Genomic DNA, 15,382 nt, shown 5'->3' with positions numbered 1-15,382 from the left:
CAAGGAATGGTGTAGACGATAGAGTAGAAAAAACTATTGGCATTCAAATTTCTATAAAAAATTTAGCATTGAAGGAGATGCAGAAATAAAGGATTTTTTGGGATATTTGGGACTTCCAACTGACGTAGATCGTTTCCGCGAGTATTGCTCTTCCACTGCTGCCCTTTACGTGGAGCACTATGACTGGTATTTTATGCCCCCAACTGTACATAAGATTCTAATACATGGAGCGTCTATTGTAAACGCAGCAGTGCTACCATTGGACAATTGTCGGAAGAGCCCTTGAATCGAGGCACAAGGATATTAGTAGGTTCAGGGAGCAGCACTCCTGAAAATTTTCAAGAATGGTGTCGTTCGAAGATATTTTTCGAAGACTTCTGCTATCTTCGGACGCAATAATACCCTCATCAATCGATTCGAAATACGGAAATGTGAAAGTACCTAATGGAGCTAGGAACCTCCTTCTGATTGACGAGAACTCAGAGTCGGATGGAGACGAGATTGATTCAGATGACGAAGACCTATAACTGTATTTACTCAGGTATGCATTAATTTCATTTCATTAGTCATTCATTTCAGATACAGAAATACGGTTTTAACTTCTAATGAAAATAATCGAAAAATACTTGCATTAATTTCCGTGGAATACATTGATAAAATCCATATATTTAATATTATATAGTTACCGCGCATCGATACATATTCTGTGATGCATCGATACACGCTAAAGTTGTTTAGGGTTATGTATCGAAGTTTCTAAGTCATTGATAGTACTTGAATGAATATAATAAGCATCTAACATGCCGCGCTTTTAATGCTAAAATTAGGAAATTTTTACTGTTTCCGCCATTTTATTTAATAGAGGCCCCTGATTGTTCTAGAGCAAAAGTAACATCAGATACGGATAAAGGAGGTAAAAATAATTAAAAAATCGAAAAAGTCGTGGATCTACGTTGAATAATAACGGAGATATTAGTTTTGTCAAGCTTTTTTCGATTTCCGCCCACTGTGGAGCGTTTTCAAGAGAAAGAAAGATATAGCATATAAAGATATACGAAATAAAAAAGGAATGCCATTTTATATTCAGCGCAATACATTTTCAGGAGAAAATAATGATGAAGAACTATGGCAGTTAAAACAAAGATGCCATAAAATCGAAATAGAAGTACTCTTCATTGACACGCTGAATTTATTATAAAGGCTTTACATTCAGAAGACGACTAGCTGATGATGATTGTCCAGCGAGGGATACAGGAAGTACAGTAAAACATGTCAGTCCAACACCACTTCAATCACAGCCACCAGACAATGCTGAGTCCTGTGGTTATGAGTGGGATGGATAGCTTCGACAGGGGAGAGGGATTATCCAACATTATGCAGTTGTTCTTGGGAACCGGATGAAGATGTGCCATCCCCCCCCCATGCGTACCAACTCTCTTCGTGGGAGTCTTAAAAGGGTGGCACAGCCCATCGCCCTAAAACCCCTCCGCGCTCGCTGTTGATTTTGAATTAGCTCTTCCATCGAGTTTAAGTGCAACTTCTGCAGCTGCCTCGGCGCGCCACTTCCAACTTCGGCCGCGGATGATTTCGGGCGCTTCTGTCGGTGGCCTGAGAGCGCATTGCAAAGCAGGTATTCAAATGCTCACCAAAGAGGAGTGGCGGACGCATTACCAATTGCAAATGGCTCTCAGCCTTGAAAATTAAAAGCACTCTCCATTCTTTAAAGACCACGTTTAGGTACCGCTGCGACGGATAAAGTCACGGGGCGACTTTCATGGAGCCATGACTTTAGCTTGGCCACATTAGCGGGGTCATGAAAAGCCATAGCTTAGTCTTACAAAGATTCACTAAAATACTTTTTGAATCCAAAGAGTGGACTCAAGCACATTATTTTGGATGCCATTTCAGTAAACCTAATGATCTCATTTCGAGAGAAGATGAATAGGTTTTTTTTTACTCCTCAGACACCACCTTAGCCACTACGATCATTTTTAAAATTGCGTGGACAACAACCTCCTTTCCAAAGAACACTTCTATACTTCTATAATGTACGTTTTTATAACAGTGGTACTAATTCAAATACATCCAGATTATCACCAGAGTTTAATTCAAATCCGTGGCCATGATAAAAGCGCGCTACGAGTATTTGAAAGAGAGGTGTAAATTAAGGATCGTCCTCTTAATTTATAAATGCATTATCTACTCACAAATAAAGCACTCAACCATCAGAATTAATACACGCTGGTATATTCCTTACGCGATAAATACCGTATAGGGCATGCATTAGAATTTTATCAATAATTCCAATAATTAGTTACTAAGTCACTTCTTAGTATACCCTCAGTTCAAACGTATTATAAAAGAATAATATAATATTCAGACGTAAGAAATTAACCACGTACATACAGTCAGAAATTCAGATGTCTGAGATAACTACAATGAATCTTCACTACTGAAAAAGAACAAATGAGCCACGTACGGAGCCACGGATAGTCGCAAAAGGAACAGCAGAAGAGACTAATGAAGATATGCCCAAAAAAACCAAGGTTTTAAATATGCTGTGAATTTACACGCACTGAAAATAAATGTTTTGAAATGAATATTGTGGCCTATTTGCCATCTATAAGAAGAGTTAAATTCTAAAGGCTCAGCAATATTTACACGAAGAAAAATAGCATTCAAAATCAAATAAAAAATAAGCGCAATATATTAAATGTACGAAAGCTATAATAGAAAAAATTATGTGAGCCACGCATTCATTTCAGAGAGAAGTGACTTTTCAGAGAGAAGCTTTGTGACAACAGAAAAGCGTACAATAATGGAAAACTTAGGAAAAAACACACAAAATATTTTAATTCATTTCCATCAAATGTCAACAACTACCTTTCTCAGATTACGCAAGATATTTTTCGTTTGTAATTTGCCACGATAACGAAAAATCAATGAGCATGGGAGGAAAACGTAGACACATATCAACATGAAATGGAATTTATTAAAATGTTTTAAACTGAATTCACCAATGAAAGGTCACTGAGAATTCCTTGAACTATTTTTCTTAGCACCCAAATGCATAGCAATATTCAACAATTCGCATGCGAGTCACGTTACCGTTGAGGTTACGATCGAGGGCCAAATTAGTGACGTCGTACGCCCTCTAGGAGCCATTACTCTAAGATGACAACCCCTGCCATACACCCAACCTCTTTGCGCAGTCCGTGCACTGAGGCACTATGAACAACGGTGTTCAATCCAGTTCTGTTTTTATTTTCCATTTTACGTCCTTAATTCAAAAATCTCGACACGTTCCTGTTCACTTGGTCAAACTCTAAATTTCGCCACCTGCATTGCTATCCGTAGCGACGCGGCGCATATTTTCCCTTTTTTAGCCAGAAATTTGGTATTTTCGATTTTTAACACTGGTCGCGATACCAGGCCGAATTAGCATGCTGCTCGAAACGGGATATTTCTGCCTCTCTGGCCACAGTCGAGGTGTAACAGCAGCAATAGAAAAACACGGTACACACTTAAAATATGCCGTTACTCATAGCGTGGGAGAAATAGACTTGCGACCTACACAAATGATCAAAGCGTCATTGCCCTAACGTCTTAAAGACAGAAAAAGTGTTGCGGGTTACACGAATTGTAAATACAGGGACTATGACTGTATTCATGATAAATTCACTTTATTAAAATTCGGTGGTCATTTTGAAGACGACCATACTCTGATCAAAGTTTAACTTTAGTAAAAACATTGCCACGACACAATAAAACACGGCTCATTGTCAGCGATGGAAGTTATAAACATTTATAGATACCCTTATGATGGTGTGTTACTCAGGCCACGATCAAATACTCGGTTGAATACACAACCAACTGAGTTTTAGTAGGATCTCATTACAACGCCACCGAACAATTCGCAAATCTCGACACGTTCTTGTTCTCTGGATCAACCCCCACGCATCGTCGTTTTCCCTCCCGTAGAGGCCGCAAGTACTGTTTTTTCTTCTTTTTTTTTTATAAAATATCAAGTTTCATTTTTTCATAATGGTTTCAGACCACGCCCAAATTATCATACAGCTTCGAAATGGAACGCGGAGTTGCTGCTGCCTTGTCATTCCTCGTCTACGAGGAAGACAGAGGGGGTAGTGGAGGGGTGTATCGCATTGGGAATTCGTGGCGCGTTCCGACCGTGAGATGGGATTTAAGCCTTCCCCACCCCCGTCATTTGACACTCCCCCCCCCTCCGATTGAGATACTCCCCCTCCCACCACTCCTCCCGCTCGTAATAACCCCGAGGAGAGAAGCAGCAACACTGTCGGCGAGGCGAATGATGACATTCCGTGAGTGGCGAGCCCTCTCGTTTCCGCGAACCACGAAAATTACACTGCCGCCCTCGCTGGATTTCGAAATGGCAGTTTTGAGGAAATTTTTACGTGACAGGATCCCACTTCAATTGTGAGTCCAGCCGACCCTCGTAACAGTACAAAGTTCGCACAAGAATTTAAAAATAGTCCTATTTTTTTTAAACAAATCGAAGTTGAAAATCGGGAATGATAAAGTAGACAGTTTTTTTATGAACACACGAGAGCAGTCAATGCAAATTCATTGAGTATACCGATAATGTGTTAGCATTAATGCCAAGCATGGCTTCGAATTCAACAACAATGATTGTTTTACAGCTGCATGTTTACAGTTTCGAGAACAAATTTTCGCAACATAACAGTTGCAAAAACAGAGAAGAAACATTGAGGTTTTTACGTGCCATTAGGATACAAAAAATGATAAAATTACGCACATTTTATCACATCAAGACCCGACGAATACGATATTCATGAAGCATTAGGAAATGTCACCTCCATCTGACGCGTTAAACCGAGGGCATTACTTCCGCCACTCTATCTCCTGATCATTTGAACGCCATCTGAGATGAAGACTGCGAGACGTAACGTGCGAAAGCAGACGATGAGCCGAGACCCGAAAGGTGAATTTGTAGCGGACATCCCGAACTTTGGCTAAAACTTCTAGCGAGTTCAATCTCAAAGGTCAGGAAAAATATAATCATGATGTGATTTCATTTTTGCTCAGTCCGCGTTCATCCGCATCGTCCGCGTTCTCGCGATCCTTGTCATGGCTGGGCACGGGGGCAAACTTCTTTGTAAATGCATACTTGTGTACAGCACCAAAAAGTGCCTCCTCAGGGCCAACAAACCGGCATCGAAAGTTTATCTTTAGAGAGCCATATACACCCATTTCCATTGATTACACTATCCACCCAATTTTCGTAATTAATATTATTATTATTATTATTATAACTATGACACGCTAAGTATTCATATTCTCTCACAAGGATGAATAGTTAAGCACTGACTAATATACAACCGATAAGACGCAGTAAAATTATCGTGAAACGCCATCAAAATTATCGCCGTCTCTAAATTCTATCCACTCTATTTACATTGAAGCATTGCATCTTACTATATAATTTACGGAAATTACAAGGATGACTTACTAATTCTATTTCTTCAAGAACGCAAAAAGTACCAAGCATCTTCCGCAAATTCATAATGCACTATTAGTTACTACTACGCTTCTCAATTACTCTGATCTCATGAATTGATTTAACATTGTAGCATTTGCTAGTGAAAGTGGAAGTATTTTGAAATTTCATTAGAAATTTAATTGTTTATTTTGTTAACAATGGCTTGTTAGCTAAAAATTGGTAGCACCATGAAGGATGTCTACGTTACTAATACCCCTAGGAATTTGTTCATAGTAACGGCAAATAAAATATTCCTGTTCCTAATTTATTCTAATAGTTGCCGTTTCGTGGAGAAGAGTTGGACTGCCGAATGTGATGAAGCGATGGAGCATTTGTGTCGTGAGAATGTGGCAAAGGAAAGGGGGGGGGCAATGCAAATGAGGCGATGTATCGACAGGCACGCCCCCGACCGGACCGATAATTTGCGCCAGAGACACGCTAAAGCCCATAAAGCAGCATGATTCCAGCCGCCAAGAGCAAGCGGCGCCCACCGTTGGCCTGCTGCTGCTGCTACGATGGGGGGGGGGGGGGGGGAGATGGAAAGGGCGGACCACGCGCCCTTCACGGCGAAATGGCTGCTCCTCTGTGACGCAGAGTCGTTACAAATTTTTGGCCTTCATTATTCCTTGCCATCAGCATAAAGAAAAAACATCATTAGCAAAATATCAGCAAATACGGTGGTACATGCTTGCTTCATATGAAAAATAAACGGTAAATATCGGTTATAACAAAATATAACCGATATAAAAATAAAGAAATATTATCTTCACAGCTTCGAGACCATCAAATTTAACCCTCATATGGATTCTCTGCGCCTTAGCGGCGCTCGTGGTTTTAAAAGTGGTGTAAAAATTTTCCATTCCAATGGATCATTCTGAAATTTTCAGTAGTCTATTTTTTCTGCCTTCTTCGTCTACGTATAAAATTTTGTTAGCATAGTGTCGATAGTTTACATTTTATTGGCCTCTAATGGAAAAAGTTACGTCGTTGGATTTTCGGCGCCGCTGCGGCGCTCAGTATTTCCTCGCCGCTACGTCATTGACTGCACTCCCAATGTTAATGTCAAAGCATTTATGTTTCGTATGAAATGCTATAATATATTTATTATCATATTATTTATATTTCTAAACATTATAAACAAAATGAAATTGTTAAACAAAAGGAAAATTTTACCATACCTATTTTCCTTTCTATTACAGCTAAGAATCAAAATATTTACCTCGATATGATGTTCATTGACAAAACTTCATCTTTTTACAAGAATTGTTCAAAAAAACTCATGGCTAGTCAAAGTTGTTTTCTCATGGGCCGCCGACTTAGTTTTGCTTGGGCCGAGAATTTCCTCATCGCTACGTCAGGGTCTGCACTTTCAACGCTAATGTCAAAGCAATTATGTTTCATATGAAATGCTATAATCTATTTTAATCCTATTATTTAATTTTTTAACTAATAAACCAAGTGAAATTGTTTAACAAAAGGAAAATATTACAATACCAACTGTGCTTTCTCTTTTAGCTAAGAATCATTACGTTTGCTTCGTTATAATGTTCACTGACAAAACTTCATCTCTTTGCGAGAATTATTCATAGAAACTCATGGCTATTCAAAGTTGTTTTTCCATGGCTTCCGACTTAGTTTTGCTTGGGCACCTTCTCCGCTCCGCGTCCACGTTACTGCCGTGGTGATAGTCAGCTTTGGGTAAATACTAGAGTGACTCTGTTTAGAATTACTCCAAGCAGCAATTCTAAGAAAAATTTAACACAATGCATTATCCGAATTCGTAGAATAATGCTTCCTCACCGTTGTGTGAATATTTCTCGCTGAATGAGTAACTGTAACTTACCAAGAGATTCAGAAGTTTCACCGACTACCGTGAAGAACACATCGCACAGTTATTGTTATATGTCTTGTACTTTTCATTCGAAAAAAATCCCTTTGCGGCTACGATAGTCTATACAAAATTGCTGGCGTTTATATAGCTACTGATGACGTGACAGTTTACCATTGAGGTGAAATCAAGATAACTACCCAACTAATTGTGTGATAGAAAATAATTTCTCTTTCCTGACGATGAGTTTAGACTTTACATGGTAAAAATCGTTTCATTATGAATAGATGAAAAGACAATTTACCATGAGGTGAAAATTTGTAAATATATATCTCGTTTCTATGTGTACTGAAATGTACAGATGTTTTATGCATTGGGGGTGTTACTAACGTAAAGGGATGAGTGAGAAGGAAAAAGGAGAAGGAATGCCAGGAGGTTGTTTTGAGGTGAAGGGGCGGTAGTGTGTAGACTGCCAAGGATCGGGGAATACCCAGATCGTTAGGACAGGTAGGAGTAGAAAATCCTTATCGCAAAAAAGGTTGGGAGTGCAAGGAGGCAATTAGATACAAAAGCTTGCTTTTTCTTCATCCTTCTAACGCTGCATGAAGGACAGGGAACAAAAGCCTTGTCAAAACGCCCCGCGGTGGCCCTCCCTTCATTCCAAGAAGGTCCAGCTCGGTGGGTCATTAGGGTGGTGAGAAGTTCAATCAAGTTTTGTGGGAGGGGGTAAGCAGGTGGTGAATGACGAATAAGGGAGCTTAGTGGGAAAGTATGGAGAGTCTCAATGTTTGGGTCAGTGAAACGCTAAGAAAGGAAACGGAAAGAAAATGTAAGGGAAGTCCTTCCAAAGTGAGGGTATTTTTGTCACCCCAGAGCATATTATCATCAGTTTCTCACGCAGATTTGGACGAAAAAAAGGCAGCTGCTCATTCTCCTCTACCACCAATAACACATACTTCTAAGAATTTATTTTTTTTGGACTTCCCACCAATCCAGGAGTAAAACCTAATCTTATGCACTCCCACGCAAAACATTTACCCGTCCATATCTAAGGAAACCTTTCGCTTGGGCTACACGTCCCCAGTGGGGGAATGGGGCTCCGTGGTAGGAAAAGAGTACCGACTCTTCTAGCTCCATCTCCAAAGAAGCGTTGAGTTCTTTGACACGCCGCTTATCATCCCATATTATTTATATTTCAAAAGCCATAAGACTTGATTTTTTTAATTTCAGGACATAAGCTCCCAGAATATTTGTAAGATTTGTCTTGATCGCCAGAATCTTGTAAAAATCACGAAAGTTACACTCGTCTCTTCACACTTAACCTACATCTGTTCCATTATTAACGTTTAATAACTTATCCTTCTATATACACTGCAAAGATATAACATATGGGTGGACGCATTGAAGCAAAATTATGTCATATGGGCATAAACGAATTTTATTTGGTCATCATTTTTAGCATTTAGATACATAAAATTATAAACAATATAAACATTAAAAAGTGGAGTTTGCCGAGCTCTGCATATCAGAAAAATATTTCAAACAACAATTACTCACGAAATTAAAACTTTCACTCAAAAATAACATACAAAGGGAACTGAAATAAAGAGCATTACGGCAAGAAATGGAAAAGAATGCAGTGTTCAATTTTTTTTGTTATTACTTCAACAATAAGGGTTTAAATCTAGCAAAACACGGTAAGAAATAAAGGTAATAGATGTATTTACCATTATCAATCAAAAAACTTGTAAATTCAGGCTAACTTTGAAAGATAATAGCAAAAAATGACGCGGCGCCGCTGCGGCGCCGAGAATCCAACGACGTAACTAATTTTGTAAATCCATATGAGGGTTAAAAACAAGTGCAGATTGTATGCCATCTATCGTTCATCTGCAGAACTAGAACAGCAAACTACCGCAAATAAAATATTGAAATTGAGTGGAACTGTTTGTTATCCGTATCGATTTCATTTCCGGAATTTGATTTTCAATTTTATATTTTGTCAACGATATTTTTAATCACGACGTGACTTATTCCACGATTTATGGCTATAACTAAGAAAAATGGTTGCAAAGGACATAAAAAAATGGAGTACGGCAATGCGCGTTCCAAATTTTCACGCTGATATTCCCTATTAATTCACAATCGACGCCACAACCCCTTCACGCTGATTCTCGCGCTAGTATTTGTCTTTGAATGACGCCATTGACACACATACGGGTGATGGAGTCTCATGGTAAGAACGCAGCGAATGATTTTCTGCTTTTTTTCTATTATCCAACCTAAAGAAACAAAAATCTGGGTATATATATTAAAACGTGCTTTTTGGAAACAAAAATTATTTGATCTCACGGATTTTTCATGACTTATGAGCAAAATATAGACGTCCACACTTGCAATGATTATAGCAATATGTGTGTTTGTGTTTGTGTGTGTTTTCCGCGTATTTGTTCCAGTTCAACTCAATTCGTTTATTCCACATATATTTCAATCAAGAGCTCTCTCGTACTTGAAATTATTTTTTAAAAATCTCACGAAAATGCCTTCAAGCGAACACGTATGCATAAAGTAATAGTGATAAAACATATAAAAACTACTTTCAACTAATTAGCATTTAAGACTCTCATTAAGGTTCGATAAAAGTCTTTGCCAAAAGCTATTTCTGAAACAGATAAACGCAATGTCTGCCATAGAAACGCGAAACCTCTGAGGTCGGCCATGCCAATTAGGCAATATTGGGTAAAATATAACTGGATTTTTCAAACGCGATTCGATTGGGTCAAATATGGCATAATCAAGGTGATGATTTCCTTTGATTCCTTCACTGATGAAATTACACCAGTATGTTTATCCGCAGTCAAAGATTTCGGAAAAAATGCTTGGGTCACATACTTACCAAATATTTTGTCTCCCCTGTTCAGGGCACGCAGAATTTCGCGAGGAATATACGCTCGTAAACAAATTTTATGACATCATTTTTCTCATCTTACTGAAGTATTGTTAACATAAACACACTAAGCTATGACAGTCGTTTATTTTCTATCGCGGGAGACTGTTAACATTGCGTCATCGCGATCCGTGAATTTGTTAATGATTGCAATTGCCGCTAACTCCATCTTGTTTCCTTTGTCCACCATGGAAACTCAGTTTAGCGGCCAATGTCATGGTGAATGGCTGAAATGCTATAACACTATTGAAAAAAACGAAGAAATCCGAGAACAATGCAACTGTTTTCATCCTCAAACCCTTAATCGCCGAGTTCAAAGTTCCTAAGACAGAGAACGATAGCGAACAGTATCTTTCTTGAAGAATACTTTTGGTCCAGCGATAGTCACAGCATATCTTTCATTTTTTGGCGCAGAAATGGTCAGTAACAGCAGCTTGTTTCATCCGTACTTTGAAAGTATCTTATCCTTAAAATGTAATTTGGAAAGTTAATACGCGCTAGCATGTAATGCGGGACTATATTCAGACTCATAGGTGTAATATCCTAGATTTTTCACAAATAAATTCTGTATATTTTTACATTTCTGAATTGTAAAAGAGAGCATTGTCTGTTGTAGATGTAATAATTATTTTATAACCAAGGTTCTAATGTAGGTATTATAAAAAAATTTTTGGCAAAGTTATTAAAATACAGAGAGGAAATACAGTTTTTAAATGTGCAGCCATAAATGTAATTGCAAAACTTGATTGATGAAATTGCTCGAAGCTGGAATAGGCGCAGTTACATGATGTAAATCTGAAATTTAATTGAAATGGAACCCTTTACTTGAAAAATATACTCTAAAGTGGATTATCTTAACTGCATATCCGCAGCCGGGGGGTGAAGCAGATAGTGAGCGACATTATGCCCCCTACTGGAGAAACTAACGTTTCATTTCGAGGTGGAGTGGGGTCGCCGGCGGAAGGGCTTCATTAGATGTTGAAGAAGAGACGTCGAGAGGAAGAAACTGACAACAGACGACGACGGGAAAAGGCTGAAGATAAATAGACGACCAAGAAGAAATAAGATATACAGGCGGAATAGGAAATGGGAACCTCTTTCTCTCTCTCCCAGAGAAAGACAGTCTCTTTCTTCCACTTCTCGATAGATGATTCTGCCCCCCCCTCCTCCCTCCGGCTATTGACCATAGTGTACTTCCTATCGCATCAATCTGAACGACTGTGGGATCGATCATAGTAGGCTTAAAAAAAGATGGCGGATTAAGTTTTTTCAATTGTCCCAATTCAAGAGTACTTGATGGCAAAGATCTGCCGATGAAGCCGTTCCGATATCTTGACGCCATCTTCATATTAAACATCTTGGGTTGCTGGATTCATAGAATATACAAATGAATAAACCGAAGTGTGGCTAACAAACACAATAGTTGAATGAAAACCAATGCTCCATTTTTAGGAATTGCGATGGATTTTCTCGGATGAGTAAATATTTAACGGGAAACTTACATGCCTTTCTCTAAATTTAAACTTAAAAGCAATTTAAATGGTATGAATTAAATCTAAAAACAAGATAAAGAAGCACTAATCCCTTAACAGATTTACCGTATCAGTACTCTTACAAGAAAGGTGAAGTCCAGGTCCAAAATGCTAACTTGCAGCGGTTCAAAAATGGTCTTCTAATATGTTCTAAAATTCTATGATGCAATATCGAACGTATTCCACTTATCCCAGAGAGTTGTAAAAATTTATTTATTTTGCTGTTTATCACCATCACCCCGAAAACGGCACAAGCATGCCTTTGCATGGACACAAAATATAAAAGAGGACACAAGCATACATGGCCTAAGGACAGAACCAATCTACCAACACAGGACTCGAACTCGCGACCTCCGGTTAGGAAGGCGTTTTAGAACTTTACCCAACTGACAGCGAGGACGGTGAAAGAAATGAATGCGTTTACGGCGTTTGTTGAACAATTTCATTACATAAAGCGTAGAGCTCATTTTTGAGTTACTATCGGGAGGTCGAATCGGTGCATACAATTTAATCATTAATAATATGATAATTGGAAATATTTCTCTTTCCAACTCTCTCAACTTCGTATTTTCCCAACGTTCTTCGACGGAGGGCCACATCACCCTCCTAACCCGACCCTACTTCCTCATCCACCCCTGCAAACTGCACCCGTCTTTCTCATCCTCTTCATTCGGGAGATGCGTCGCTAACCTCGAGGGCCCACTCCGGAATACACCGCACGATTTTAGAGGAACAAAGAAGAGCTTAGGGAGGGGATACATAAACCGTGGCGAGGCTACACTTTGGGGAAAAAGAGCGATATGCGTGAAAAAAGAGTCCTCTGTGGCCACGTCAGTCGCTTGCACTTCGCAGGCGATTCCTCGTGCACTAAACCTGGAGTGTAGCATCAGCAGAATTAATGACGAAATGTACCGTACTTTTCCTCTACTTCGTGCCATACCCCGAGGAAATCTACTCAATCAAATTTACGGATAGTGGTAGTAGAGGAATGCATGCAGAAAGTCCCGCGAATTCTGGGAGAAGTATCGCTTGCAACTGAAAAACTTTTGTTTGGTGACGGTGTGGAAAGAAGTGAATAGTAAAATTCATAGGTGATCACAAGATTAACGTTTCAAAGGTAAATGTTGGAAAGAAAAAGGTGTAGAATGCATGCATTAAATGAAACCTTTAATGAAATTAAAACCAGAAGCTCGCGCCCAGTTTAAAAATCTATAAGATGTAATCAGGGGGAGTAGATAGTCGTGTTTCTTGACAATCACTGAAGCAAAAATGAAAAATATGTCGCTTGCCGAGGGTGGAGAAACTTTTCATCGCCATGCAGAGACATTATACACAATAGGCCGAGCATTTCTCATGCTACTTTTCCCTCCGTAATTACCCCCATAATCGAGTCCCGGATTCGACCCCCACCTGAGAAAGTTTCCATGCTTTCGGGAATGTTGGAGAGTGTCGCCTTCATTCTTGATTGTTAAAAGGTGTTCAGTGTTCAGCCTGCATATACTTTACTATGAACGGATAGTTTTCGATTTCTCGGCAGCCTCATTTTCCGCGGCAATGATGCACATTGATAGGGTGCCCCAGTCCACCCGACCCGTTGAAGGTTGATTTTTGTCGCGATAGAGGGCTTCGCGGTGCAAAGCGATCCATCCACTTGACCATTTCTACTCACGATAAATAGCATTAGAAATAATAGGATTTGAAGGAATCGCATCATCACAATTAAAAATGCCAGTTTACAGCCCTACATTGTAGCTTATTTTTCCGTAAAATTCGGATGGCTCTGCATGTGGCCACATTTGCAAACCCATTTCAATCCAATGACAACGCATCAAGAGGCCAACTGGAGAATCATATGTATTAATATCCAGGCTAACTTATTGATTTGCAGCTACGCTTGATAATTGCTTTTTGGTCCGCTTTTTAATTTTCATTTTTTTTAAATTCCCGTTTGAATCCTAGTTCTCAGACAATACATTCACTTTTTCTCTATGACGGCGTGTATATGTATTTCCACGATCCAAAATATTATCTCCAAGAAAAATAAAACTGCTTTTCATCCCGAGGAATTCAAAACTTAAGTAGTTATTTTGTGCTCGTCACCCACCTTTGCTAGGGCGTATTGTCCCTCTGCGTTGGTGGCCTGCATCGCCGCCTTGATCCCCCGGAAGTCCGGCTGGTAGGGCTCAAAGCGCGAGGGCACGGCGGTGCTCGTGGCGACGAAGCGGCTGGCATCTTTGGCGGCGGCGAGGGAGAACCCTTCGGCTGGGGAGAGAGAGAGAGGAGACGGGGTGAGGCAACAGACGGAGCAGATAATGCAAACACCATTCATGGCGTGACTCCGTGGAACAATCACGTTCTTTTGCACTTTTACTCACAAATGTTGTGCAAGATCAAATCGTGAATACAGGCACGAAAAGAAAACTTTCAACTTTTCTCAGAATGTAAATTTACAAAATTCATAGAATCTAATTCTATGAACAAAATAGGTACTCCAGTTCACCAACTTTTCGAACAAGAGATTAACATTTTCAGCTATCGGCAGTAGCAGAGAATGCGTTCAATAATTCCGGACATGAGATTATGATTGAGGAATCAAAGGTCTTGGTCAAAGAACGATTGTAATTTCCTCGTATAATTCGTGAGTCTATTGAAATCGAAAAAACTTCAATAGAGATGATGGACATACTTAAATACTACCCGGAAAAGACTTATGCGCAAAACAGAACGCGAAAAATCGAGGTCCTCGACGCTGGTTGGTCGACCCACCGGTAGGCCACCCTAAGGATGGTATAAGGGCCATTTCTATCCATCGGCAGTCATACCCGATCTGAAGATGCGAGCAGCATAGGCCACGAAACGCCTTCAGAATTCAACTTCGACGCAGCTAACTAGAAAAGCAATGGAGAGAAAAGAGATGCTCTTCCCCAGGTCTCAAATAAAATATCATGGATTATACATCACCAATTTTAATTTTTAATTTCCGGTCGGAAGAAATTCCAATACATCAATCCAGGCATAAGTTAGAATATTTAGGACCACTTTGCGGCCGCCAATTATATGTCAACGCTTTATACCATTAGATCTAAGGTGCTACCTCTAACAGGAATATACACTCGTTATTTTATTTCTGGCAGGCAGAATATCACAATGAAACCTAATTCGCTCGATTTTTAAGCTTACTTATATATAGGCAATGAAGATAATCGTTAAAAGATGTCGTCTTTCTTATTTTTTTATTCGATCAACGTCACAGTTCCAGCAAGTATAATCTTGACCTAATGGTATGTATTAATTTTTCAAATAAATGGTTTTCGGAGTGATTGCCACACGATTGATTTTCCTCACGTTTTAAGTCGAATGAAAGCCATTTTATTATGAATATTTATGCAATGAAAGGATAAATAAATAAATATGGTTTCAAGTGTGTTTGTAAACAATATCAGTAAATAACGATCGATGGCCTTAGATGTTTTTATGCTAAACAATAACTGATCCATATTTTGCCTTTTTAGGCAAAAATGAGGTCTTTAACTGAT

The 15,382-nt window shown here is 39.2% G+C and overlaps 1 protein-coding gene across 2 annotated transcripts in view; it reads right to left on the bottom strand.

The window, feature by feature from the left end:
- Nucleotides 1-15,382, bottom strand: part of LOC124168463 (B-cell lymphoma/leukemia 11A-like) — an 888,367-nt gene that overhangs the window by 352,316 nt on the left and 520,669 nt on the right. For both annotated transcript variants that reach the window (XM_046546725.1, XM_046546724.1), the window contains exon 3: nt 13,951-14,108. In XM_046546725.1, the coding sequence (XP_046402681.1) occupies nt 13,951-14,108 (158 nt within the window). The remainder of the gene's footprint in view (nt 1-13,950; nt 14,109-15,382) is intronic.

This window comes from Ischnura elegans, chromosome 11 (assembly GCF_921293095.1).
Source record: "Ischnura elegans chromosome 11, ioIscEleg1.1, whole genome shotgun sequence".
NCBI lineage: Eukaryota > Metazoa > Arthropoda > Insecta > Odonata > Coenagrionidae > Ischnura > Ischnura elegans.
Note: the sequence above shows the minus strand (reverse complement) of the source record. Positions and strands in the feature narration are given on the sequence as shown.